This window comes from Trachinotus anak, unplaced genomic scaffold (assembly GCF_046630095.1).
Source record: "Trachinotus anak isolate AG129_WGS33_773 ecotype Australia unplaced genomic scaffold, CSIRO_AGI_Tana_v1 ptg000016l, whole genome shotgun sequence".
Classification (NCBI taxonomy): domain Eukaryota; kingdom Metazoa; phylum Chordata; class Actinopteri; order Carangiformes; family Carangidae; genus Trachinotus; species Trachinotus anak.
In genome coordinates this window covers 5088774-5114717 of record NW_027273867.1, presented here as the reverse complement: position 1 = coordinate 5114717, position 25944 = coordinate 5088774, and the positions used below count along the sequence as shown (strand labels likewise).

Here is a 25944-nt window from a genome sequence, read left to right as displayed (position 1 = left end):
GGAGGTATTAAAGATTTCAAAGAACATGAAAAAAAAAACATGTTTACGTAAAATGAGATCACAGAGAAAATTGATGGATTATAGGTAGGACAAATGGTAAAGTCTTGCATCTGACTTCCCTTTGCACATGTGATGACTTATGTGATCACTTGAGAGCTGCACTAGAAGGTGTAAATTCACTTGCAAAAGGCATCTTATTCATTTAGTTAATAACTTTCTTACTCTTATGAGAACCGGCCTCCCAGATTTCAACTTGTTCATTTATGATAATTTCTTCTGCAACAGTCCATCAGGTTGATAGGACTGGTGCGGGCACTCACTGCACATTAACTAAACAAGGTGACACTCAGCCTTTAAAAGCACTCGGCCTCTTTCCTCTTTAATGAAAACACTGCTGCTCTCTTGTGGTTCAAAACTGAAAATCTTTCCACTCCGTGCACAGTGTTTCTTTGATCCTTAAACATTTAATTGGTACACAATTAGCTGCAAATATCATTTGACTATTGACTTGCATATAAACTTCAAAAAAGCTTAGAAATATGTGGCATCTACATCAGGTCTTCAACTATTATGCAATTCCCCTGCCTGGTGGTTTTTAGGAAAACATATTCTCAATATAGGCCAGCAGCCTTTGGATGTGAGCCAATCATAACACACGGCTGAGTTCAGTGACTCAGAGGGCTGGTGAAAATCACGACTCTTGGCCTTGAACTCTTCAAGGTTGTGAACTTTCAAATTCACAGCCAGTAAAGATACTTATGGGAGCAGGATGAAGCTTTGCATTAAAACTTTACTGCTTAGTTTTTTTCCCATTAAATTCTCCTAGATCAGAGAAATGACACATCAGGTGAAGTGTTAACCCTTGTGCTGACTATGCAGTAAATATAAACACTCACGTCACATCACATCACTCCGGTTTTAAATTCATTTAATAAAAAAATCCAGACACAACATTAAATATTCAAACGACATGCAGAGGGAGAGTATGGGCATTACAGTCATCAAACCTGTTCTCCTGACATGAGAACACATGAGGAGGACACATGAGGGGGGGCTGGTTGGTGCCTGACGTTGGCTCTGATGAGATTCACATGAATCATTATGTGGATTCTGCAGGTGAAGATGACGGCAGCGGGTCTCAGCTGAATTTGGCTTTAGAGAAATCCATCTCTGGATGCTGAGCCATGAACCTGCAGAGACGCGGACAAGGAAACAGTTAACATGTTGTCTCCAAAGCAATAGAGTCATTTGAAATCATATTTTCAAAAGCTTTTTAATGCAAAATAATTATCTTGCTCCATTCATCAGAAGAAATTCTAGTTATGTTCAGGGACTATATGCTGGTTGCTTCTTCCCATGCTTTGATTTTGATCAAACTTTTTCTCCTGCTCTGTAGCACCTCCATCTGGCCACTAAGTGAACTTGTTTAAAACAGTGAAAAGATCCATGATCCCTGTGAGGTGACACCATCAGACAAGACATTTGATTGGACAGACACGATGTGAACTTTATGTCAATAAAAAGAAACTCTGAGACCAGTTATCTCCACAGCTCTATTGTTTAACTCTTATAAAACTATACGGGAGCTTTACAGGCAGCTTTAAAGAGCTTAAAGAGGAAGTGGAGTTGAACATAACAGCAGAGGAGGGCGAGGGGTCATTCACTTCCAACCGTGACGGGAGATCGTCCTTCACATCTGTGCCAGCTATGACGTTAGTCCACATCCAGGGTTTATCTCACTTAGCTACTGCTCTGTGTAATATTTGACACGATGTGACCCACAGGGACGACTGACTCCATAAAACACTGACAAACAATAATCCAGATCTGCATCTTTAAGCATCAGAGAGTTTGATTGAGCAGTTTGAGGAAAACCTTCCCCCTTTAATATGCAGAATAAAGCAGCGCAGTGGTGGTTCAGTGTCTCTGCCCTTTAGCTATGAGTGGGATATACTTCACTTTACACCATTTTCTCTAAGTACATGTGGTTTTGATTCTTGAGATAGTCACTGGTTTCAGTTCATTCTCCTGTTCAGAATCAGTCTGCAGAGACAGGAAACTTGTTTGACCAAGGACATCCAGCATCAGGAACCTGGCCGCCCAGGTAAATGAAGGCTTATCTGTGCACAGCCGCCTCGCTAGCATCTGTCGATACCCTGCATGTGAGGCGTTTAAACTGTACCTACAGAAAACAACCTTTAAATTCACTAGAGTCACTGTGTGCTCATCGGTCACACGCTGCAGCAGACATATAAATTCTCAACTGTGCTGCCTTCATTTTTGTGTTTTTATGTTACGGTACCCTGGTGACAGCTGGAAGCAACAACTGTTTTGATAATTCTTCCTGTTGTTCAAAGACAATCTGATATTTGAGATCTCTGCGTCTTTTTCAAGTCTATTAAACAAAATGATATTGTTAAAATAGCATCAGACACTGCACTCCCACACCGAGGTTAAAAAACTAAATCCGTGCAGCAGAACTGTGGATACTGTCTTTTATTCTTGCTCCTTGTCAAAACCGGACACCTACTTTACCCACAATACAACTGGACCACTTGACAACAGCTCAGTTGGAGATTAGGGTGTGTTATGCTGCTAGTGGCTAATGTGTGTGGTAAGTTCCCTTCTGTCTAACTCCACACCAATTTTTTTATTTTCAATTTTGTCTTCAGCCCCAGCCACCGCTGACTCAAACGACATCACTTGAGGACATTTGTCAGATTTTAATCACAGCTCCCTCTGGAGCCACAAAAGGCTTTACCCAACTTCTTTCACATATGCAGCTCAGGAGTTTACCCTTTAAATGCCCCGACAAGAATCATTTTTAAAGGCTATGCAGTTAACCACCATTAAATAAAACGTGTTTCTTGTGATGGATTACACAGCTCAGCATTTACACTGTGGAAATCACCTGGCAGAGACTAAAATGAAATGAAACCAATGGAAGCCTCCAGGGAAGGAAATCAATGTAAAAATTTGAAGCATGGCATGAAAAATGGTTGGAAGTGACATAAAAATAATTTACAATTTTATGGGAAAAAAACGTAAACCACAGTAAACTATGCTAATACATTTAAAGTGCACTAGAACACATTTCTACATGTTTCCACACTACATGTTCTGGCAGAACATGAGTGTAAGACTGAGGTTTCTGTCAGTTATTGTTCATTAATACAATAACTGACAACAACTAACACACATTGTGTCAGGTCTCTGTGTGGACAGCAGACGCTGTTATTTACGTACAGTTACAGCCGGTGAGTCTGGCCTTGAGCAGAAAGGTAACAAAACCACACAGACGTCTTTCAGATTCACCGTTCTTATAAAATCTTTTGTAAAGCTTTTATAAAGCTTCTGTTAAACTGGCTCTGAGCACAGAGAGAGACTGTCAGCTGACAGAGGGTAGAAAGATCCTTTACAGTTTCATGATGAAACCTGAGCTGAACGGTACAGGTGTTTCATTCTGAGCTGATGTAACTGGAAACTTACTTTTTAAGAATGTCTTGTTTCTTCTGCTCTTCAGACGTAGGCAGACCCATAGATTTCTGCCTTTGGTCGTACATCATCTTCTCTACCATACCACGCGTCTCTCCATCCAGGTCTGACAGCTGCTCGGCAGGAAACACACACGGGGTAGAGCAGGAAAACAAAAAAGTATCTGTCAGTCATCTTTTTGTCATTTTCATTAACGCGCAGTTTCTGCTTCAACGTGTCATCTTTTACCTTCGAGTTCTCTGGACAGATTTTCTTGGTGTTGATTTCTGGATCTGTGGTAACAATCTTGCTCCACCACTCCATCTTATTAATCTGGTGTTAAAGGAAAGAAACAAATTAAATAAAACAACTCAGCAGTTAAAGGTTGGAGTCAGTCCACAGTGATCCACACCAACTCTTTTCTCACCTTTTCCAAGTGCACTGTGACCACTTTGCCGTCGTCGATGAGCCAGGAGCTTTCTTCCACCTTCACCTCGTTGAAGAGCTGCCCCTCAAGAACAGGAGGGTGTCCTTTCAGGCCCAGCTTGATGGTGCGTCGCTGGATGTCCACCACCACATCTCTCCCCTTGATGCGGAACTTCACGTCAAAAGGCACGGCCAGCTGTGAGGAGGTCACCAACAGAAACACACATTAGACTTTGTTTAATTCATGTAATTTAAGACCAGTAGTGGACAGCCCGTTGGGAGAAGTGGGTCATTTCCCCGTGGACTAAGAGTCTTATAGTCGCTGCTAACAGTCAACTTGACCAGTGCTAATATTACAAGCAGGGAGGAACTGACCTGTGTATGACGGCTGCTTTTGATAATGACCATCAGTCACGTGATTTTTGTTCATCCTCGTTTGGAGCGTGAGAACAAGAGCACTGGAAAACTACTGCCCTTCACCTGATGTTTCATTAACTTAGTGACATAATATAGTTGTATCCTACATGTGTTGTCTGCTGTGACTATATCGTACACATGTAGCCTCCATTTTCTCCTGGAAAAAATATTTATAATTGAACTTTTTTCCAAATTTGTTGGTCAAACATCAAATTTTCCTCCCACAGTGAACATTAGTGGCCAAACTAGTCTTGTGGCCCATTAAACCAACAAATATGGCTGCCCTCTGACATCAGCGGTCTGATGGTTTGTGAGGGGGGTCTGGGACGGTCCCAAATTCCCAGCATGAGTTATTGTTTCAGTGCGGCCCTGGTTAAGACCAACGCGCTGGATTTACAGCTGACAGACGATCAAACCTACAATTCTTCTGTTGATTTGGTTCATTCATGTACAAACTTGCTCAATTACAAGAGAACCATGTGTGGGAGGGTGATAGTTACATTACTAAAACTAGTTTATGACAAATTATGTAAAGAATGACTTCATATAAAATATGTATATGTGTTACCTAATGATTGAATGATAGCCATGTCAAATAAATCCACTTGTGAAGGCAAACCTCTGTGTCTCAGTAGAGCTATACAAAATAACCCACAGGAGGATTTCAAAGGTTGTGGTAGTAAATTACATGAAATGATGTTCATATTAAGTGAGACATTGTTTGACAGTTGCAAATATAAAGGAGTAAATTCATCAACATACTGACTGAACTGAATTTGACCTGTTAAAAAAGAAAGTGTTTCCACTAAAAAGTATTAAACAAGTCTGGTTTAGAGGACGGAGCCGATGAGGAACAGCAACAGAAATGGTGAAGGTGTCACCACCACCACACGTCGCACGCTGCTGCTGTTTCACCCTTAAGAGTGAACTGTTGTTTACAGCTGCTCCACAAAGACACATCCTCCCTTCAGAGAATAAGACATGGAGCAATATAGTGCTGGTCAATGCCTTGTACTCTACATAGCTGCATGACATAAAATAGGAAGACTGGATTCCACATAAAACAGACTGTGAAATCCATTCTGAGTGACAAGGTCTTTTACTGCACAGTGAACAGTGTGAACAAATACTACTGACATCACTGTCTCCAACATTTTCAGGCAAAAAGTCTGAATCTAAACATGAGCTCATAGGACTGTCATGTTGAAAATGAATATTATTGGCAATTGCAGCTGAGATCCAGGCCTATACAACCCAGACTTGCTTTAACAGAAAATCGGTAAACTAAGGAGGTGAGGGTGTGTCACATGACATCACTGTGAAGGGTTTTCAGCAAACATCTGGCTGCATGAGCAGGAAGATGATCAGCAACACCGACTGAGAGGCTCAGCAAACACAAGATGCTGAAAGTCAAAGTTTTATCCTGAGGTAAAAAGGAACTCACATCAACTTCAGACAGGGTCTGTGTCCACTTGTAGTTGGGCAGGTCAGCTCCGTTTCCTGCGTTAGGCTTCAGTTTATCTTTGTCCTTCTCATCCTCCTCTCCCTCTGACTCAGACTGTGGACATGGAAATCAAGACAAGTCAGAACCAGATTTTACTGCTCAACACCAAACTGTTGAACCAACATTTCACTGTTCTCTCACCCCCTTCTCTTTTTCTTCTTTGTCAGATGGCTTTTCTGCGTTTGTTGTTGCATTCTTTGTTTTCTCCTCTTCTTTCTTTTTCTAACATACAAAGCACACACAAATTAAAATACATGAAGTAATACAACTGCAGTTATTCATGTGACAGAGCATCAAAGCACCCAAACGTCACCTTGTCGAGCTCGGACTGAAGTTTCTCAGCTTCTTCATCAGTCAGCTCCTGAATTCTGGGACCGTCATCATTTTTCTTTTTCCCCTCTTCCTCTGCTAGCTTGGCAGCTCTTTCGGCTTTCTCTTTCTTTTCCTGTTCCTGTTTCACCTGCTTGTCTTTGTGGGCCTTCAGCGCCAGCTTACTGTGGTGGGCGAAAGAATCCTTGACTAACTGAAAAAAAAAAAGAGAAATGAAGGTTAGGTGAAGATGTGCCTACAGCATAGTCTCAAATATCAGAGGCCCTGTTCAGACCATGAGTTTCCACATTTGTCTCAAGCGACCACTTGTGATCAGATCTCACTTCCTCGCTTTACATGCAGATAAACACATATGTCCGTTGTCATTGTGCTTCTGCATATGTGTGTGTGAGCAAGAGCGGGGCGCAGAGGGGCTGAATGAATGAGACTAATTAGACTGTGGAAGAGGATGTCAGTAGAGTAGGCAGTTCTTCAATGAGGCCCAGGACATATTCATGGTCACACTGTTTAAAGTACATGGTCACATGTGGCCCAGACCCCCCCCAACTGTGGTCTGAGTGATCAAATCTGAAATGCATCCTCAATGTGTCCACTTGTGATTGGATCACTGGAGACAGATGTTAATGCCAGGTCTGAACAGGGCCAGAGAAGCTGTGTTTATAATGACATTACTCACCTTCTCTGCAGCACCTGTGTCGCCACCGATGAAGAAATCAGTTTTGCGGCGGAGGAAGCTGAAAAATGTGTTCACTAACTGTTGAGAGAAAAACAGGGAGAAGATATGATTATAAAACAATGAAAGACTTAAGAACTAAAATGTGTAACAGCAAACTACTGAGCTTGATTATCCCCATCCTTCCACTGACTCTCAGCCTTCTGATAATTAAAATGTCAAATATTATTAGCAAAGAAATGTGTGTTGATGGGGAAAATGATGATTCTTCTAGAAAATTCAGTAAATTGACACCACCTCGCCAAGACACAGTAACCCAGTGCTATTTACAAAAATGTAACTGTAGAAAGTCAGGGAAACAGACCATCTACAACTTCAGTTTGTCAACAATTAAAAGAGAGATTTTGTTGATATGTCCTGCTGCTTTCTTAGTCACATGTAAGCCGAATTCACCACAGCACCCCACTGATTATAGAGGTAAGTTTATGCTCTGTTCAGCATGAGAGGTTTTTCATAATGACAACAACATTAATTAAAACGTGCAAAAGAGCTTAAAACATTTGCTTTGTCGCTATTTGAATGCTAACAGACGAGGTGTGCCCACTAGCTTACAGGCTAACTACATTAGCTTCTACAGTGGCACAGAAGCTTTAGCACATTAGCAACAGTGTGAATTACCTCCTGTACGCCTCCTTCGTGTTGCTGCGCCATAACGAGCAACATCCCGTCATACTTTTCTTCATCGTCGCCCATGGTTGCGGAATAAGAAAAGGTTCAATAAAATGTTAGCAGTGGGAATGACAAGCCAAAAGTTCAGTTAGCGACAATGTGAGGGCCGTAGTCACGCCACTTACTTCCTGGAAACAAGCTCCGCCTACACTGTTTGGGCCAATTGGAGGAAGGAATTCAAAATGACAGCTGAAGTTACCAATAAAGTGACCGCTTTCTGTCGGTGAGGGACTGATGTGCTCAGTAGGAATGAGAACTTTCTAGAGGGAAAAAAAAACGAAAATAACGATTTTACTATAAATATTATTTTAAACCACGGTATGTTACGTTATTATTTTATAGTTCGTTAATTTAATTATAGCAGCAATATAGCAAAATAGCTTGAACTTTGTGTAATGTGGGTTGACATTGTGGTAAAGTACATTTTTATACAGTTGATGTGGTGATGTCCTAACAGTGACAGTGAATGTCATTTACAAAAACATTTTTTTGGCCATGACCATAATTGATCAGATATCAGTGTTGTGCAATATGACAGATGAAATATACGAGGGTGTTGTTTTTGATGTTAATTCATTTTGTTAATTCCATCTTTATAGCGTGTCCATACGGGCTGAGTATGGTGTACTGTCAAACCACATTACTTAATTGCTTCTTTAAATCAGGGACAACTTTTCTGAGCAGGGGGGATGGAGCCAGTAAGTTACCAATGTACTAGTACACCAGTTAAGACAGATATCATCATCTCATGAAATTAGTTTGAAAAATTGTTCACATCTTTATACTCTTTCGTGTTGCTCCTCTCTGGCAAGTGCACTGGGCCAGATGGCTTCCTCATCAATTTTTATAAAACGTTAATTCACAAATTGGCACATCTCTTGATTTATATACTGCACATAATGAATCCTTTGAAACCCATGTCTTTTTTTAAAACTATTGCTCCATCTTCCTCATCCCTCAAAAAAACAAAAAGAAAAAATAATGAGTGTAGTGTAGATGATATACTGTATCTTGCCCAAACAGCTTAATGAATGTGGACTTCATGTATTTAACCAAACTTCCATTTCTTCCACTCTGGAGAGGCAGTCTCTTCTGCAGACAGACTACTACCACACTGAAGAGGGGGCTGCTGCTCGTGGTTTCCTCTTCTGTCTCTTCTCCTGCAGTAAGGAGGTGCGCCTTTCCTCGAGTTCCTTAAATTATAGATTCTACATAGATTGGCATTCATTCATTTATTGTACAAGTACAATTTGAGTAACTGCTTTACTCGAGTAAGTCACTAATACACTAGTACACCATTTCATTATCTCGTGAAATTTTACACGTCTTAATACTCCACTGATTGAAATGCAGGCATTTCATGTTTTTTCACTTTCAAAATTAAAAATTCTCATTGACAGGACACCACCTTATATTTTAGTGAAGAACTGTTAAATACATTTATTGATTATAATGATCAGTCTAACATTAAAAGCCATGACTTCTTGATTTAATGGATCTCCAGTCTCTACTTCAAAGGGACACAACAGGACAACAGCTGAGTTAAAAAAAAAAAGAAATTTATTAACTGGCTGATACTACAGGATAAATGCAATTTTTGATTATCACCAAGAAGAAAAGTGGAGCAAAAGAACAGGGTTAAACAACAGCTGATAAAATAAGCTCTGCAGGGCAATGGTGGGAGAGACCATGACGGCTATACTACCAATTATACTGAGGTGTCTACGAGTGAAACTTGATGGGTAAAATATTATTTTATCTCAACATCAATCCAGTCATGAGCAGAGTATTAAGATCTCGCCTCCTGCGAGTTGTGCTGTAGCTGTAGGTTTTCCTGGTCATAACCTGCAGTAGTTGGTGGGGGACGTCGGGAACTTCTTCACAACGGACTCTGAGGTGGTTTTCCTGGAAGTGATGTTAGCGGCCAGCTAACACCCATGTGTCTTCCACCATCACCCATGAAACATTAAATGAAACAACATATAAAGCTAATGGCATAATAATGACAGAAAGGAACAATACAAACATGGATGTCACATTACATCCTCCAAAATCGTAATTTAAGAATAGTACAAGTGGTTAATTGATCAAACAACACAATAAATGTTCCCTACAGCTAAAAACAAATAATTGTGGGTTGATTATAATGATAATATTAAAGACACTGTGAATGTTTTAATGTCTGTTACCTTGTGTGAAGGATGCTGACAGTATGGTCACATGAAAGATATTGTCTTACAGTATGTGTTACACTTCAGCCATTCAAAAGGACAGACGATCTGGGGACTGACTCATTACATAAAAACACGACATCGGTTACAAAATAGTTGGTTATTTAGTTTTATATTATTTCAGAAATAAGGAATGTGTGTCTGAAAAGAGTAAACTGCTGGTTACTAGTCAGGACTGGAATGTGGCTGGTGATTTATGATTCTGTTATCTAAAGAGGGACAGAGGAAGAGCGGGAAACTTTAGGTGTGTGTGTGTGTGTGTGTGTGTGTGTGTGAGAGAGATCAGAAGACTGCTACTAATACACTATTAGGTTTACTGGGGGATTAAAAAAAATACAAGTGTGATATGATATGATATTGAAGGAGAAGGAGCTCAGCTCTGGCCCAGTTTAACCCCTGTAAGGCACTGATGGAGTGAGGCAGGTAGAGGAGACGTTCGCCTGATGTCAAGGTTAAGTGGTAGGGTCCACTTTAAGGCTGAAATCATACTACAAGATTCTTCCAGGCATGAATATGGGAAATACAGTGTAATATTTGCAATTACAGGTAAGAAAGATATATAAATGTTTCAACCCCCCCAAACTGTTGTTTTTACCTCTTTTTGGGGGGAGTCCAAGCCTTAATGAGGGGGTCAGACCCCTCCCAATACCCCCGTAATTCGAACCCTACAATGAATTTGAATGGCTTCTGACTGATGCCAGGATGTCTGCTACAATTACATTTACTTCTAGATTGATTGATCACTATAATCATCATCATCATCGTCATCATCATCATCATCATCATCATCATCATCATCAGTCTGTCTGCTGTTCTGGTTAATAGATCTATCAGTAATCTATATATCATAATCATTAGGTATACGGACACACAATATGGCAAATTATTATTACAGGTTGAGTTAAGAAATTAAAGATCGTGTATTTCTTAGTTCTGAACCATAAAACACAGTCCTGTTCATTTTTATGATTACAGATGTGCCTGATTAGACAATTAGAAAACATGTATTAATTTTCTGGTTTTCTGGTGTTAGACTGTATTAAAGGATTTGTTACTCAGTTTGTAATGTGAAAACAGATTTCTACCCTGTAATCTTTGGTGCTGGAGCGTTGCTTCTATGATCCAGATGTAAAAAAGAGACACTAGTTTAAATTCAGTAACAAAAATATATTAGGATGGATTGAAGCTTATTTGATTTGAATATGTCCAGCCTTAATTAGGGATACAGAGTCTACAGATTTGGCAAATTTGTCAAACTAGTTTGAGTCATTCAGATAAAATAATGTTGTGGTATATTAACTCAAAGTATCATTACGTATAATAAAGTTTTGTAAAATAAGCAAATGATTACATTTAAATTTCGCTGTATAAACCAGATAAATGAATAACATGAACTTGTACTTGGTGTAATAACTGGCTTTTTCTCAATGACATACTATGGAAGTGATGTACAGTTATACCTCCAACTTTTTACTACAAACTGGTCTCCTGAATTTGATTTGAACGATACTCCGTCACCATTTTCTTCATGTCACGGTCTGCCTTAAGATCAGTTCTTCTGAGCATGGTTTTTGGGCCGGCCAATGGATCATATCTGCATCTATAAAAGAGTGTTCAGTCAGTGCAAATACAAGAGGATAGCACATTTGAACTTTCTTTACGATTTGTAAGGATAATGCTGACTACTCTTTGTCATACTAACATATGCTTAACATGTGTAACATGCTACATTGGTCTCAACTGACAACACAAAGACAGAAAAGAGACATTAGAAGATGCATACTTTAAAACTGCAAAGTGGGAAGAATTGCTGGTTCTGAAATTATTTTCCCCCCTCTGTAAATTCCAATTTAAATTTTTTTGTTGAATTACCTCCCTGATCTTCCTCAACATTTCCTAGATAATTCAATAATACTATATGTTTTCACTGTGACCAGAAGCTTTAATTATTTCAACTTGGTTTGTCAGAAAGTTCTCTCCTTTTCTGCCAGTTTACAATCCATACAATGAGCAGCAGTTCTGGTCAGGTGATCATGAATGTAAACAAAGTAATACTAGAATCTGTGAATCTGCCAAATTTAGTGGCCCTGCTGTTACATCAACAAACAGGGTTAGCCTATAAAATTATCAGTTTGGTGGGTTGGGTGAACCTGGGATGGAGTAAATCTCCAGACCTGAATTATTGTTTCAGTCCACCTCCGCCTTGGACCCTGAACTTCTCCCTTTGTCCCCTGTATATTTGTTTCTTAACAAAAGAATAAATAGTCTCTCCCTATGTTTACATGTTCTTTACAGGTTACAAGATTTTTACATGGCAAATGAAAATTAATATCTACACTAATATTCCCATTTATATCCAACTGTGCATACCTTGATGAACTCTGATTAAAGGTCTGCATTGGGACATTTGCACATATCCAAAAATTGTTTAAAAATATGTGTTTTCCTCCTTTCATTCAGAACTGTTGGCTTTTCTTTTGGGAATGCATCTCTACTCCTGCCATTCAACTTTGTGTAAAATGCACAGAGCTGACGCAAACTGCTGTAAAAACCCCAACTGAGACCCATATTCCAAATGTGCTGAATACATGTCTTAAAGAATGCTCCTAAATAAAAAAAAATCCTCCTAAAATCTATTTCTAAATTTGCCCTTTCAGATCACGTATACTTCAAAGCCCTTAACTCTTACACTCTGTAACCATGCTCTTCATTTGGTCGTACAAATCCAACTGCATTAACATAAATATCTCTACATAAGTATCCCCAACAACATTTTAAATTTTATTTTGACTAATCATTGGAAAACAAGTCTTCTGTCTCAACAGAACTTCTTAAACTACCAAGTAAATGCCCTCTTTTTAGAGATAGCTAAAAAGGCTTATTATAAGTGAGCAGAAATCAACCTACATTCTTTGCCCAGTGTGGCTCACTGACACAATTTCTTATCTTATACTTTTTTACATATTTCATTGGTACTTTCTTTTTGATTATGTAGTTGTGTTTTAAATACATTTTTTTCTGTCATTATTCTAGCTAATTAATCCATTATAAAGTTTTTTTTTAATTAAACACAATTGCCATATTACCCAACAATAGTAAATACAATATTAAAATGACTTACGCTCTAAGGTGTCTCTCAATGGCCTTCCGTTCATACACTGTTCCATGTTTTGTTTTCACAGGATCAACAAATATCTTCTTGGTGAGTGGGCAGATGAGATGGCCGGGTACAAACTGAGACACAGGCTCCACCAATTTCTTTCACATCAGAAGTAGAGAGTAAGTATTAACATGTCACAATTAATTTAAATGTGTAAAATGTGATACATAACATGCACTTTGTTAAAAAAAGAAGCACATTCTAACTTAACTACATACAACTTAATGTCTTATAATTATAATTTATAATCTAATTGGTAAAACTAGCATATCATAACTATAAGATAGTGGATATTCATAATGAAACTCAAGGTCTTGAATTTCTGTTAAATTCAAAGATTGTGTTTAAATTGCTTGAATATATTCAAAGCTACAATATAGACCTAGTTTGGTTCAATAAGGGTTCAAAGGATTTATAGAAGGGATTGGATGCTGGGTTTGTATATAATCAAATACCATTAAACTCCAGTTCTACTGTTTGTGCTATTTATTTAGTTCCCTACATTTTTCCTTTACCCTGTAGAACTTTTCAAAATACTATAGTTCATTTACCTGCTCCATATCGGTCAGTGATTGCCCAGCAGTTTCCTCAGTATGTTTTTTGGCTTCCTGTTCATACTTCTCATGGCTGGTCAGGAATTCCTCAGCCAGAATGCTTCACAAAAAGGAAATGTATTTTACTGAAATGCTTCATTAACCTAACAACAGATGAATGTTTTATTTGCACAAAGATGTTGGTAAATTTCTTTCAGACAGTATATTTGTAAAATGTATTTTATTTTGCCCCTACATTGGTGGTTTCAAAATCTATCAATGCCAGTGTGTTGTGTATAAAATTTGTGGTGTCTAATTTCATGGCAACATGGTTCAGTGTTGTACTGTATGCAGTGGGGGCTGCAAAGCAATTCATAATACCCTGAAAAGATATTCAACAAAATTTTTGAAATGGATACAATTTCAGAACACCACTGAGATCCATCACCCCCCTCACAGACAAAACATGTATTTGCCTACAGCTGGTGACAAAGGCATAAGAAGAACTGAGTCCATGAGCCTAGTATTAGCAAATGTGTGTCCAACCGCCATCAAACTAGTACTTCATTTTTGAAGTGGCTTATTCAACCATTTACATTTTGATGTGCAGACAAAATACAAACTAGCCTAAATGTGAAATTTGTTACTGATAATGCTTAATTTTACATTTGTAAGTAGCATTTTACTGTTAATCTGTAACAACGTGTGAAACTTGCAAAAAGTTGAGCATGCTAGTGACTTTGCTAGGAACTTAATTGTACACTCAAAATAATTTCCAATGTCACTAAAATGATTTGAAATATCATAGAAATGTACTACAACACTTATCTGTCATACTATTAGATTTCTACATCTGCATTATATGCACAGTATACCTTAATCCAGCTTTCTCTCGATTTATCATAAAGTATTTTCAGGTGTCAAAGCACATCCATTAGACAATGAATGATGCAGCAGGTGCAGCTGTATCTGACAGTGTTTATTTATTAAATTCCATTTATGCCCATACAATCTTAAGATGAAGCCTAACCATCTTATATAATAAAAATCATTGATCTGTTGGTGTACCGTGGGTATGTAGGGGCTGTCTTACCTGTCCAGTGGATCTTGAGGCTCAGGGACAATCAGCAGTCCATACACAGCATCGAGGATGTCTCTCATGGTGATTTGGGCGTTGTAGTTTCGGTCAAATATGTTGTGGCAGATGCGCCCCACACTGTTAATATTGCAGTGGTAGATCTTTTTTTGTGTTAAGAAAATGATAAAATATAATTGAAGCACATTATATTACTTACAATTATTTTAATTGTCATGTTTTATTAACCAATAAAGTTCTTAATTTGTGCATATACACCAGTCAAAATGAAACCTATCATTACAGTACGTTTCATTTTCATGATTCGTAACATGTAACTGTTCATTTATTTTACAGGATACGTGTGTTACAAAGCGAACAGTTGGAGGCTTCACCGGGTAGTCAGGACCAAACTGACAGAACAGCTCAAAGACTCCTTTCTCATAAGGAGTGTCAGGAGGGCCTTCCATCAGAATCTTCCAGAAGGCTAAAAGATTGAAATAAGACAGAACAGTTCACTCAAATTAGCTTTTTATTAATTATTGCTTCAAACTAAATAAGTGTTGATATATAAGCCTGCATACACCTTGAATTTGGTGTAAAATATAAACAAATTTTTTTTATTTACTATGTTTTGGGCAAAGAACCAGAGGCACATAATTTTTAGATAATAATTATTGTGTCCCAGTATGTGAAAAGTCTTTGCCATGCTAAAAAAGAAACAACTCAACATAAAAAATTAAATAATGATACAATCAAATTTAAAATTTATTTATTATATTTTTTTAAATATTAGATTTGGATAAAACTTTTTTTAAGAAAACATGCCACTTACTGAAGTCTGATTCAGAAGGGAAGACATTAAAGTAGGGATGTGGGTTACAATGCAGGCTCTTCATCTCCTCCAGGATGCGTCTGTCCTTCTCCATGAAGCGTCCATCTTTGGCCTCCTGGATCTTCTTTTTCAGCACACTAGTTTGAAAGATTAGTGCTTTAGAATTAATACACATTTTATAATAGTTTAGATTATAGACTGCTAAGAGTGATGTAAAACCCTCTTTCCAAAAATGTTGGGACACTGTAAAATGTAAATAAAAACAGATATATAAATATATATATATATATATATATATATATATATATACCAGTCCAGAACTGTCACCCACTGAAAACATCTGGAGTATCACGAAATCAAAACTCGAGCAGCTGATCTCCTCAGCTCCCAGACGTTTACAGAGTGGTGTTAAAAGAAGAGGTGATGAACACAGTGGTAAACATGACCCTGTCCCTGTCCCAACTTTATTGAAGCGTGTTGCTGGCTTCAAATTCAAATTGAGCAAATATTTTTCATGAAACAATAAAATTTCAGCATTTCAACATTTGATATGTCGTCTTTGTTCTATTTTCAGTTAAATATGGGTTTATATGATTTGCAAATAATCATATTCTGTTTTTATTTACATTTTACACAGTGTCCAAACTTTTTTGGAAACAGGGTTGCACATTTACTTAGAGCAAGAAAAAACAAGTGTGGAATTACAGACATTACAATTTTCTCTTTACGAGTGACCTAAGCTGCTTTTACACATGCACTGTAACCCTGAACTTATCTAGACATTACCTGAAGGATAACAGACTTGCCAACTCCCTGGTATTAAGTCTGTGTAATATCCGATTGATCTGACAAAGTAATCTTCTGCAGATGAGGCATGTTTCTACTATCTATGAATCGATGAAAGAAGCCTATTCTGTCACTTACTTCTCTGTCACTGTCACTTTACTTCTCATCTGGCTTGGTAGGATAGCCTCTGGAGATTCATCGTACCCATGAGTAGCAAAGAACCCTGTCAAAAGACTCTGGAAAAATAACAAATGGACAAGAACCAGTACAACAATGTAATTTGTTTAGTTGGTTATTGTTTTAAATGGATTACTGTTATGTCGTCTCAACTTCTAAGCACCTCAAACTGAATCATGTAGAACAATCAATGTACAAACCTCAGTGATGGAGGATGGGTCAGCTTTGTTCTTGGGTTTCCTCATCTCCAAAGAAAGAACAGTCTCTATCTCAAAAAGCTTGAGACCATCTTTGCTTGTCTCTGGTTTGAAACAGCAACCTCCTAAAAGCAAAACAGTTTAAAAATTAACCACAAACTGTGCATACACATTTATATTCATGACATGTTCCAGGATCTGAAAAATAGTTGTAGTTACCCAGGTTTTAAATGTAGTGTCATTTTTCTCTATGAATCTTTTCCTCTTCACATTCCCCGGTTAAATATTTTGTGAAAAGCCTTTGTAGTCACTTGCTGTGTCTCAAATCATGTACACAATATACTCATTGGTGTAGTTTGTGAATTTTGTCAGGGTAGTGTTGTCTCAAATCAAACACTGTTGCTATCCACTTACTGGAAATGACAATCGCAAAATGTGACCTCAATTGCTGACTGCCAAAATTGCCAATGGGTATTTTGCTCTCGACTTGAAAATGAGCATCTAATTTTCCTGTGTGTGCCCCCTGTGTAATGCGACATGGAAATTAAATTCTTATTCTGACAATGACAATTAAATACCCCCTTTTAGTACCATGGATAGTGCCAATTGGCCAGATGTACAAAAACACTTATTTAAAAATTTTAATATTTGATAGAAATAATCTAAAAATGCAATAGCACAACGTGTTGTGAAGTGTAAAATAAAAAGGCTATTGTCAGAGGAGTGCGAGTGCTGATAGCAATGGCATGCTGTGACTTTAACTTCGATGTGCAAGTGGCTGCTGGACTTCCTGACGGGGAGACCGCAGTCTGTACGGGCTGGCAGCAACACCTCCAGCACCATCCCTCTGAACACGGGAGCCCCCCAAGGATGTGTGCTGAGCCCCCTCCTCTTCACTCTGCTGACCCACGACTGCACACCGAAAGAGAGCTCCAACATCTCCATCAAGTTTGTGGACGACACAACTGTGGTAGATCTCATCAACAACAACGACGAGACCACCTACAGGAAGGAGGTGAGCCGACTGGCCGCATGGTGCAAAGACAACAATCTCTGTCTGAACGTGGAGAAGACAAAGGAGATTGTTGTGGACTTCAGGAGAGTGCACACCCAGCACGCTCCTCTAACTATCGACGGTACTGCAGTGGAGAGAGTGAGCAGCACCAAGTTCCTGGGTGTGCACATCTCTGAAGACCTTACTTGGAGCAAGAACACTGCATCACTGGCCAAGAAAGCCCGACAGCGCCTGTACTTCCTCTGTAAACTGAAAAGAGCCAGTGCCCCAGCCCCCATCATACACACCCTCTACAGGGGCACCATTGAGTCCAGCTGCATCACTGTGTGGTATGGTGCCTGCACCGTGTCGCAAGACCCTGCAGCGCATAGTGAGAGCAGCTGAAAAGATCATCGGTGCCTCTCTCCCCTCCATTCTTGACATTTACAACACCCACCTCACCCGCAAAGCCCTCCGGATTGCACTCATCCCACTGCCTCTTCAGCCTGCTTCCATCAGGAAGAGGACTGCGGAGTCTCTGGGCCAAAACCAGCAGGCTAAAGGACAGCTTCATTCACCAGGCTGTCAGGAGGCTCAACCCCTGCACTATATCATTGCACTACATGGCACTGTCCTTTTGTAAAAAGTTGTTGTCTACATTACATTTATATTTTATATTTTATATTTATATTTTTATATTTTTATTGGCACCGTGGGTCCGACAGGACTGAAATTTCAATTGTGCTGCATGTCCTGTATGTGTAGCATAATTGACAATAAAGCTGACTTTGACTTTTGACTTTTGACTTAACAGACAAGCAAAATAAGAGACAATAAGCTCACTACAGCCTGTCAGCAAAGCAATAAAAGCCATGTTGAGAAATAAAGGGTTTCTGTCCACTGAAATGCTAGGGGGCTTTTAATGTGAAATAATCACAGGAAGTTTTGAGTTTGTATTAACATGAAACGCAGTAACTTCAACAATGTGCCTGACCACACCTCATTTTTTTAATTACAATTTTAAGACCAACACACCCATGGGTGCTCAGATGCACACAAGTGTATTTATTATTTAAACAATGTGGCCACTGGGAAATGACAACTGCTTTGGTCTGAAACTCCCAAAGACACTTGAGTTGCACAGATGTCAGATAGTATTAAAAGGGCTACAGCCAGTTCTTTCAATACTGATGTAAACCTATTCAAAATTAAATATGAGCCTTGGCACCTTAATTTACTGTCTATTATTTTGTTTACTTGTTCCTCACTTGTTACCCATTCTCCATGACAGCCTGGGTGATGGCTCCTGAGTCTGTATAAGGGTCAAGTTTCCAAGGGCCTTACATTAGCATGGTTTACTTTGGAGTTTTATTAATTTGGATCATAAGGTTTACCCAAAACTAGAGAACCCAAGTTTCAAAGAGGAAACTGGCTTTTATGGATTTCATACATACCTGTTGCAATGCTGATTCCATGGAGACAATTGTTTTGGACATTTCCAAGAAGAATAGAATCCAAAATGATGTTCGATTTTATCAGTGAGACTGCAACAGACACCGGCTTGTTTGTGGATCTATGCACAAATATACAGATATGTTCTCATAAAACATGACATAATACACAGGAGTTTCACATTTGTATGCAAAGAGCAACACCACGTCAATTGAACAATGCTCAATTCACATCAGCCCAGCAATAACAATATCCAGTATCACTGCTCTGAAATATGAAAAATAGAAACAACTGAAAGAATAACATTAACAATATTATCTAAGCTAAATATAATAAATCAACCTAACATTAGATGTTAAATTGAAGCTCAGCACATGCACCCGTTGGGGTCATTTTAGAATCAGTTAGCTAGCGGGAATGTTTTTGGTTTTTTTTTTGCTTAAATTAGTTTTTTAGATAAAATGCATTTCTTTTTATTCTAATAAACCTTTTTCAAAGCATACTCAGATACAACATCTCCAGTGTCAATGGCACCTATGAATTTGTATCACGAGCCCTCACAGCTATGTAAGTCTTCACCTCAAACAAATTATTTTGTTTAACAATTACTCTGCCCCCTGCAACATGTGATGCAGTGTGTGAAAAGTCATTCTGAGTACTGAGAAGATTTTTGATTGAATCTCTGCATGTAAGCTGAAGATTTTCACCACAGAGACATCAAGCTCAGCCATAGCCGCAAGAGGTAGGGGTACTGGGGGTACTGCAGTAATCCCCACCCCATGGTCACTAAGGTTTATTATCGTCATTGTTACTGTCTTGGTCAGTCACCTCTGCTCCTCATCACCCATAGTATCCTTTGTTTTGATCACTGGGAGCAGCACAAACTTCCCAGATGGTTTTCCTATGATATGTTTAGTGTCCTATGCTAGGGACATATCAGTAAATCAATTCCCACTATTTTTGGTGTGTGTGAACTACAGGACTGCCATGTCCTCACTTTTCAAAATTGTCTCCCAGCATCTAAAACTCAACATGTTCCTTATAAAGAAAGATGTACACACACACACACACACACACACATACACACACACACACTTACTACTATCTTTTTTACTACACGTACTTCTATCTTTGCGAGGACACTCATTGACATCATGCATTCCCTAGCCCCTTACCCTAACCTTAACCATCACAACTGAGTGCCTAACCCTAACCTAAACCTAATGTTAGCTTTGGCATCACAGCTAACTAGGATAGCAAAGGAATTTTACCCAACATCACATCCATCTGTGAGACACAGAATGCGAAGTCGACAGTCTGGAAACTCCTTCTTTACTTTTTCCAGCTCAAGTATTCCATGTTGTAGGGCATCATAAAGCCTGGTTCTTCCAGTTGCCTTAAGAGTGTGCACGTGTTCCTAAAAAGGGAACAGTCGTATTTAGGTGTATTAACCTGTTGCATTATGCTCAAGAACCTGTGCTATATGCCATAAGGAAAGAAAGAACATATCTTAACCTTCAACTGGTATTGAAGGTTTGATACAATTAATGCTATGATGTACTGTATTTACCTTAAACTTTTCAAGCGTCTCTGTGAATGTGTGGAGCGTTGTCACTGTAGAGTTAAACTTAACAAGGCCAATGACATGATGGAAATCATAAGCCATGCTCCGTGTTGCAAAGTTTTCAAAAAGCTCTTTTACAGCATGGATTTTCTGTATTTCCACACTCCCATAGCAGTTCTCTGCCATGGATGAGCTTGTATCTATCAGCACCTGAGGAAATTAAAGGTTGGAAGTGATTGAGTTGTATTCTTTATGCCATAGTAATTTTAAATGAAGACCTTTTGTAATTTTGTGCCATTACACTGCCCATACTGAGTTGTTTGCATGTCTAAAACAAGCTTGTGCTGACTGCCTGCTGACTGTAATGACACACCCTGGAGTACAAACAAAATTGTCAGCAGTTAAGTTGTTCTTTAAAGTGCAGAATTTGGAAACTTGTTAGAGCAGGTGTCTGCCCTCACAGTTTTCTGCCTGAGTCTGATGCAGTTTGATCTGAATTGAACTGAATTATGACTTTTTCAAAATACAATCCAAGTTGAGACTTTTTGACCAAGCACAGCTGTTTTTTTTATTTGTTCACAACAATATTATGTCCACTCTATATGCAGCATAATATAAAATAACTGCAGGCATAGCACTTCCCAAAAGATCACACTAAGCAAATCTAACACCCCCCTCTCCTTTAAAAAAAAAGAATATAACATATACAAATATATATAAATAGCAATACAGGAATACAATTACCAGTATGGCTTCTTTTGGAGTCCTGGTTGTGACAAATGAATGGTCATCCCTATGGTCACCAGTTCTGCAAAAAAAGTGGACATTTCATGTCATGTTAGGTAAGGTATCATGTTTATAGAAATGCATGTATGCAACAATGTATGATTTACTTAATTAGGACATTTTACTGATTCTTTTTTTTCGTGAAGAGAAGATGAGAATTGCGTCCACTATTCAAAATCAAAATATTAGAGCCCCTTTATTAAGTAACCACACTCCTTTTTGAACACTTTTTGAACTGAGAAAATTGCTATTTTTTCCCATCTAAACTCAATAATCTACACTGGCAATGTAAAAGCATGTTTTTAGAAATCTTTGCAAATTTATTACATATCAAACACTGAAATCTCTCATTTACAAAATTATTCAGACCTTAATTCAGTACTATGTAAAAGCATCTTTAGCAGCAATAACAGCTTCAGGTTTCCTTGTGTAAGTCTCTACAAGCAGATCCTCTGAAGCTCTGTCAGATTGGATGAGAATCATCTGTGAGCTGCCATTTTCAGGTCTCTCCACAGATGTTATACAGGTTTTGTGTGGTCTTCACTTCGGCTACTCAAGGACAGTTAAAAACTTGTCTTGACTTGTCCCAATGTTGTCTTGGCTGTTTATTATCTATTTTTTTATTTAGGTCACTGTTGTGCAGAAAGGTGAACTGTCACAACAGTCTCTGGTTACGTACTCTCTGGAGAAGGTTTTCTTCAAGGACCTCTTTGCAATTTGGCTGCATTTATCCTGATCAGTCTTGCTGTCCCTGCCGCTGAGAGGTTCCCCCAATGCATGATGATACCCCTGATTCCCCCACTATGCTTCACCGTATGGATGCTACAAGCCAGGTGATGAGCAATGTTTGGTGTTTGCCAGATATGGTGTTTGGAGTCTCATTAGACCAGGGAATCTTTTTTTCTCATGCTCTCTGACACCTTTAAATTATGTTTGGAAAACTCCAAGTAGGCTATCATGGTTTTTACCTAAAGTGGCCTCTGTCTATTCACTGTACCATAAAGGGCTGATTACTGAAATGCTGCTGAGATGGTCATCTTTCTGGGCGAGTCTCCCATCTCTGCAGAGGACTTCTAAAGCCTAAAGTCCTTCTTGCCTGGTTAATCAGTTTGGCTGGACGGCTAACTTTGGGTTAGAGTCCTGGTGGTTCCAAATCTTTTTCATTTTTCAATTATTGAACTGTGGTCCTGGGAACTCTCTAAACTTTGGAAATGGTTTTATACCCTTGCCCTGATGTATGCCTTGCCACAATATTTGTGGTCTACAGAGAGTTCCTTGGCCTTCATGACTTGTTTTTTTGTCCTGACATGGCGTGGACCTAATAGATTTTTAGAAGTTAAATCTCATAAGCCAGCAGTCTTAGCTCCCAACCCTTACCTGATGTCCCATGTCTACTATACAGCGGCAGTGAATCATTGATTTAAAGTGGCGCTGCTTTATTTGGTGTTTCTATTGGTTTTAATCTTCTGGTCTGTTTGTTGTGGAGAGATGGATACCTCCACAGATAATTCAGCTGTCGGTAAAAACCTCCCAAACATCTGGTTCATAAGTTAGCAGTTAGTCAGTTAGCTTAGCAGTCTAAGCTCTCAACCCTTCCCTGATGTCTGCCATACAGCATCAGTGAAACACTGACTTTAAATGTGACACTGCTTTCAAAGCTTTTAAATGTTATAATCACTGGGTCATTTTATTTTGGAGAGGAGGAGACCTCTATGGATAATTCAGCTCTAGATAAATCCTCCTGAATGACTGACACTGAAGAAATCTAAACCTTGAGAAGCTTATGCAGTGGTGGAGAGGACAACTCTCATGATCCCACGCTATTTTATGACCTCAACCAACACCATCTTTGTTATTGTATTGATTTAGAGACCCCGAATGGCAGAATTTACATACTGTTCATTTAAACTTTTATTTTTGATACTACAAAAAATTTAGATACTCACTGAGCTGCCAAAATGTCCACATCCACCTTTTCAGTTTTGCCAGACAGACAATTGTACACCTCAATCAGTGCAGGTATTTCCTTGTTTTTACTCAGATAAACACCAAGATTGTCTGCAAAAGAGCACTTGTTAAAAAAAATAAGAAGCCCAATAACAGTGCACATACCTCAGCACCACAGAGCACAAGAAATATAACAACAAAAGACAGTGGCAATCCTGAAGCTTCACAGCTCACTTCAAATTAAATAATTTAAGTGCCAAATATCCATGTTCGTGTGTCCTAAGGCACTGAACCCCATATGCTGCCAATAGTTAGACCAGCATTGCAGTCTAACTTGCTGCCATTGGTGGAAAGCATGTGTGCTAGTTGGTGAATGAGAAAGTGAATGAAGCACTTTGGATAGGAGTGCTATGAAAATGTTGCACTTTGTTTAGTAAACAGCACATGGAATAATACTATATGCTAGAGACAATTGGTGACTTCTCAGTTCCCTTAATTGCATTCATGCCACTCTCACTTGCAGCTTTTCCTTGAAAAACAATACAGTAGGGTGGTGGGTGTTTGAACATCTGTACATTTATTTAAAACCTGCATTCTGTACCTATTTATACCATTTAGAGATCAGTGAAACCACAGTTCACAGTGCTCATACACTAAATGCACAAAAACATTTTTAATGGCTAGAATGCATTAATATAAAATTACTCATTAGCATTTATTGATGTTCTGTTTGTAAATTCATAATTCAGTAATCCAGGTTATGATTAGAATGTTTTATAATGTTTTGTTGAAATAATTTAGTGGGCAAAATGTTTTAGACTTCTCAAAGTGATTAATCATGTCTCATATTGTGATTTCTCTCAATGATGAAGAGTCCTATCATAGCTATCATATCATACTGTAGATGATGTGATATTTTTGAGTGAGGATGACAGTAATACTTTTAAAAACTGGACTAAATGTGGTATAAAAGTGAGTGTTTCAATATAGGCGGCAGCTTGTCTGAAACTGACGTATATAAATTTATTTAATTTAAAATTTCACATCTACTTTACTTTTAAAAAATCTTGCTCAACATCTTTGAATGACTGTATTTCAAAATGTTGTCAATTTAGATACAGTAAATTCAATGCTGTCAAAACAGATTCAGACCAAGTATGTAGGAGAGCACAGATCCTCTGTCTCTCTTCTCAGCCTTCGAATTCAGATTTTTTTTTCTTGTTTAAATTACAGAATAGAGTCATGTAGCCTATACTGTATGTACTAGTGTACAGTCAGGTCCATAAATATTGGGACATCGACACAATTCTCATTTTTTTGGCTCTAAACACCACCACAATAGATTTGAAATGAAACGAACAAGATGTGCTTTAACTGCAGACTTCCAGCTTTAATAATTTAATTTAATAATTATTTACATCCAAATCAGGTGAACGGTGTAGGAATTACAACAGTTTGTATATGTGCCTCCCACTTTTTAAGGGACCAAAAGTAATGGGACAATTGGCTGCTCAGCTGTTCCATGGCCACGTGTGTGTTATTCCCTCATTATCCCATTTACAAGGAGCAGATAAAAGGTCTAGAGTTCATTTCAAGTGTGCTATTTGCATTTGGAATCTGTTACTGTCAACTCTCAATATGAGATCCAAAGAGCTGTCACTATCAGTGTAGCAAGCCATCATTAGGCTGAAAAATCTAAACAAACCCATCAGAGAGATAGCAAAAACATTAGGTATGGCCAAATCAACTGTTTGGAACATTCTTAAAAAGAAAGAACGCACCGGTGAGCTCAGCAACACCAAAAGACCAGGAAGACCACGGAAAACAACTGTGGTGGATGACCGAAGAATTCTTTCCCTGGTGAAGAAAAACCCCTTCACAACAGTTGGCCAGATCAAAAACACTCTCCAGGAGGTAGGTGTATGTGTGTCAAAGTCAACAATCAAGAGAAGACTTCACCAGAGTGAATACAGAGGGGTCACCACAAGATGTAAACCACTTGTGAGCCTCAAAAACAGGAAGGCCAGATTAGAGTTTGCAACATCTAAAAAAGCCTTTACAGTCCTGGAACAACATCCTATGAACAGATGAGACAAAGATCAACTTGTACCAGAGTGATGGGAAGAGAAGAGTATGGAGAAGGAAAGGAACTGCTCATGATCTAAAACATACCACCTCATCAGTGAAGCATGGTGGTGGTAGTGTCATGGCGTGGGCATGTATGGCTGCCAATGGAACTGGTTCCCTTGTATTTATTGATGATGTGACTGCTAACAAAAGCAGCAGGATGAATTCTGAAGTGTTTTGGGCAATATTATCTGCTCATGTTCAGCCAAATGCTTCAGAACTCATTGGACGGCGCTTCACAGTGCAGATGGACAATGACCCGAAGCATACGGCGAAAGCAACCAAAGAGTTTTTTAAGGCAAAGAAGTGGAATGTTATGCAATGGCCAACTCAATCACCTGACCTGAAGCTGATTGAGCATGCATTTCACTTGCTGAAGACAAAACTGAAGGGAAAATGCCCAAAGGACAAGCAGGAACTGAAGACAGTTGCAGTAGAGGCCTGACAGAGCATCACCAGGGATGAAATCCAGCATCTGGTGATGTCTATGCGTTCCAGACTTCAGGCTGTAATTGACTGCAACGGAT

At 38.7% G+C, this 25944-nt stretch overlaps 2 protein-coding genes across 2 annotated transcripts in view; both read right to left on the bottom strand.

Moving 5' to 3' along the window:
• Positions 1 to 911: 911 nt before the first annotated feature.
• nudc (nudC nuclear distribution protein) lies at positions 912 to 7693 on the bottom strand. Its single transcript, XM_071500691.1, has 9 exons — positions 7503 to 7693; positions 6828 to 6905; positions 6135 to 6344; positions 5963 to 6043; positions 5762 to 5875; positions 3902 to 4096; positions 3724 to 3807; positions 3490 to 3608; positions 912 to 1190 (listed from the first exon to the last, which is right to left on the bottom strand). The coding sequence occupies exons 1-9, from the start codon at positions 7575 to 7577 to the stop codon at positions 1139 to 1141; spliced, it is 1008 nt and encodes a 335-aa protein (XP_071356792.1). The 5' UTR covers positions 7578 to 7693; the 3' UTR covers positions 912 to 1138.
• A 1843-nt stretch (positions 7694 to 9536) lies between these two features.
• The window catches only part of LOC139634306 (uncharacterized), a 29415-nt gene continuing 13007 nt past the window's right edge, over positions 9537 to 25944 (bottom strand). Inside the window, exons 13-25 of the mRNA XM_071500680.1 lie at positions 23290 to 23401; positions 21302 to 21365; positions 20564 to 20767; positions 20265 to 20410; positions 18996 to 19114; positions 16551 to 16672; positions 16312 to 16409; positions 15388 to 15524; positions 14915 to 15039; positions 14571 to 14716; positions 13496 to 13598; positions 12906 to 13042; positions 9537 to 11384 (exon numbers count right to left, since the gene is read on the bottom strand). Of these exons, the coding sequence (XP_071356781.1) occupies positions 11258 to 11384; positions 12906 to 13042; positions 13496 to 13598; positions 14571 to 14716; positions 14915 to 15039; positions 15388 to 15524; positions 16312 to 16409; positions 16551 to 16672; positions 18996 to 19114; positions 20265 to 20410; positions 20564 to 20767; positions 21302 to 21365; positions 23290 to 23401 (1640 nt within the window). The 3' untranslated portion in view covers positions 9537 to 11257. The remainder of the gene's footprint in view (positions 11385 to 12905; positions 13043 to 13495; positions 13599 to 14570; positions 14717 to 14914; positions 15040 to 15387; positions 15525 to 16311; positions 16410 to 16550; positions 16673 to 18995; positions 19115 to 20264; positions 20411 to 20563; positions 20768 to 21301; positions 21366 to 23289; positions 23402 to 25944) is intronic.